At 48.4% G+C, this 2549-nt stretch overlaps 1 protein-coding gene across 1 annotated transcript in view; it reads right to left on the bottom strand.

Annotated features, from left to right (window-relative positions):
• WHAMM (WASP homolog associated with actin, golgi membranes and microtubules) overlaps nt 1-2040 on the bottom strand; it is a gene marked incomplete in the record, with an annotated part of 25064 nt that extends 23024 nt beyond the window's left edge. Inside the window, 1 exon segment of the mRNA XM_072402436.1 lies at nt 1166-2040. Coding sequence (XP_072258537.1) covers nt 1166-1729 — 564 coding nt within the window.
• Nucleotides 2041-2549: the final 509 nt, after the last annotated feature.

The raw sequence follows: 2549 nt of genomic DNA, 5'->3' as shown, positions 1-2549 counted from the left end.
GAGTTTATTGCCCTACGTTAAATCAAAGTGAACTTGAACTACTTTGACTCAAAATGGAACAATGCAGGGTATAGATGTATTAAGACACAAAAACCTATCAAAATCAAAACCTCCACGTGTGTATGAATTAAGCCACCTTAAGAATTCATCACCATATGGAAAGTTTTAAAGTCTATGGGGCTGTATGACTAGTTCATGCTAGGTCACTATTTTATGTTCTAAATAAAGCAAGGTAACCATAAACATAGCCATATATCAGAGTGTCATATATCAGACATAGAGCACTATGTGCACCCCTAAGAGCCCTATGTTATATATTAGACCCTTATAACTATTAGTCACCCTTTATAACTCTACTTATATATTAGATGGAGTCAACCCATGGAGCCCTATGCTATATATCAGATAGGATCACCATGCGCGGGTGGAACAGTGGCTCAGTGGATAGCACTCTGGCCTTTAAAAGCGCTAGGTCCCAGGTTAGAATCTCGGGCAGGGCTCTATCAGCATGGAGTTTGCAGCTTCTCCCATGTCTGTATGGGTTTCCTCCCACATTCCAAGAACATGCACAGTTAGGGTTATCCCCCGCCACCCCCCCCCCACAGTAATCAACCTTAAGACTTTATTAAAGATATATGACTATGATAGAAACATTAGATTGTGTGCCCCTTTGAGGCACAGCTAGTGACATGACTATGGACTTTGTATAACACTGCATAATATGTTGGCGCTATATAAATACTGTGTAATAATATTAATCACCCCAAGGAGCCCTCATGGTATATATTAGGCCAGGTTAACCCCCCCATATCTCTATGTTATATCTCAAATTGGATCATCCCATGGAGCCCCATGTTATATATCAGATGGGGTCACCCCATGATGTCCCATGTATATCACACCAAGGTGGCCTTATGGCGCTGTGTTGGTGTACAATGTGAGTGTCTGCACAGGTCCTCCTTGGCCCAAGACACCCTGTAAAGCCCTTTGTTATATACCATGTGATGGGGTCACCCTATGAAGCCCATTGTTATATATCATATGATGGGGTCATCCCATGGAGGCCTATGTTATATAGTATATGATGGGGTCACCACATGAAGCCCCATGTACTATCCCAGGCCGGGTCACCCCATGGAGCTGTGTGTCTGTACAATGTCCGCACCCTGCGCAGGTCTTCCTTGGCCCGGGTCACGTGCTCCTCCAGACTTTTCCTGCGGAACTCGTGCAGGCTCTCGAAGTATCTCTCGTCATCTTGCAGCTCCTCCGGGAACAGAACGTCCAGCACAATCTTGCGGCCACAATGTTCTACAGCTGCCCCCAGATAGAGCTCCAGAGCCCGGCACACGGCGTCCAGCTCCTCCGGCCCGGCTTCCCATGTCGGCTCCCCGGGAAATAGAAGCGTCCACAGGCTGCCCGCGGCGCTGGGTGTCGGTAGGCTGGGCAGACATGGCTCCAGAACGCTGCACACCGAGCTAAGCTGGTGGTGAATGTGCTCCAGGTCCGGCACCGAATACAGACCGGCCCAGCTGTCCCGCTCCCCCTGCCCGTCCTCCTCCTCCCGCCGCCTCCTCCGCTGCAGCGTTCGGTTATGGCAGGTGACGGCGAACTTACTCTCCACCTGGTTCCAGGCCACGATAAAGCCCAGCTTGTAGTGCTCGGCTTCTTCAAACACATTGGGGCGCACCGCCACCCAGCCGTCCAGACTGTCCATCCTCTCACCCTCCATGGCCCGGGCCCGCTGTTCCGGGTGTGATGACACGTGACCTCGTCTCTCCGGCGTGCCGGTGTCACATGGTTACTTTCTATTTACATGAAATGTCAGCCCGACGCCGCCTTCTCTCAGTGCCCCTCACGGCTGTAAACATGACCTTTGTACGGGTAGGAGGGCGCTCAGTCCCCGGGACTTTCCGGGATACTTCCCATTGGCGGCCGCCTGTAACTTGAGGAGAGTGACGTATGCGTCGGGGTGACCGGGCTGTCACGGGACATAAGATGCTCTGTATGGGGTGTTCTGTGTGCAATGGAGGTGGGGGGTTAATACTACACACATTTCATACAAATATCACAACCACTTCCTATAAAAGAGAAAATAAAACTTTGTCACCATAACTCTGTCACCACTGACCTACCCTGGTTGCCATGGTTACTCTCCTCCATTTTGTTTCCTGTTGCAATCGATACATAAACATTTCATAGACTGAGGGATATTGTAAGGTTTTGGGACGTAGCAAATGTTCCTGGGTTTGGTCACCACAGGTCTGACAAAGATTCCCAGAAATTCCCTAAAATTCTTGTGAACTCCATTAAACCAATGTGTACATTCGTCTTAAAGCAAACCTAAACTCAGAATTTTTACTTTACATGAAAGGGTAGACAATCCTTTTATTTAAAGTAAAAATTTAGTTAGTGATTTTTTGTGCAAAAAAAAAAAAAAAAAGGGTTCAGCTTTAATTCTCCCCCTTAATTAATTAATTGTCCCCTTAATTCTCGAGCGCAGAGCCTCCTGGGATACCTGCGTCAGGCATCCTGGGAGGCTCCTGGCTGCT

This window comes from Pyxicephalus adspersus, chromosome 2, assembly GCF_032062135.1.
Source record: "Pyxicephalus adspersus chromosome 2, UCB_Pads_2.0, whole genome shotgun sequence".
In the NCBI taxonomy this organism is placed as follows: domain Eukaryota; kingdom Metazoa; phylum Chordata; class Amphibia; order Anura; family Pyxicephalidae; genus Pyxicephalus; species Pyxicephalus adspersus.
This window is presented reverse-complemented; position numbering and strand designations above follow the sequence as displayed.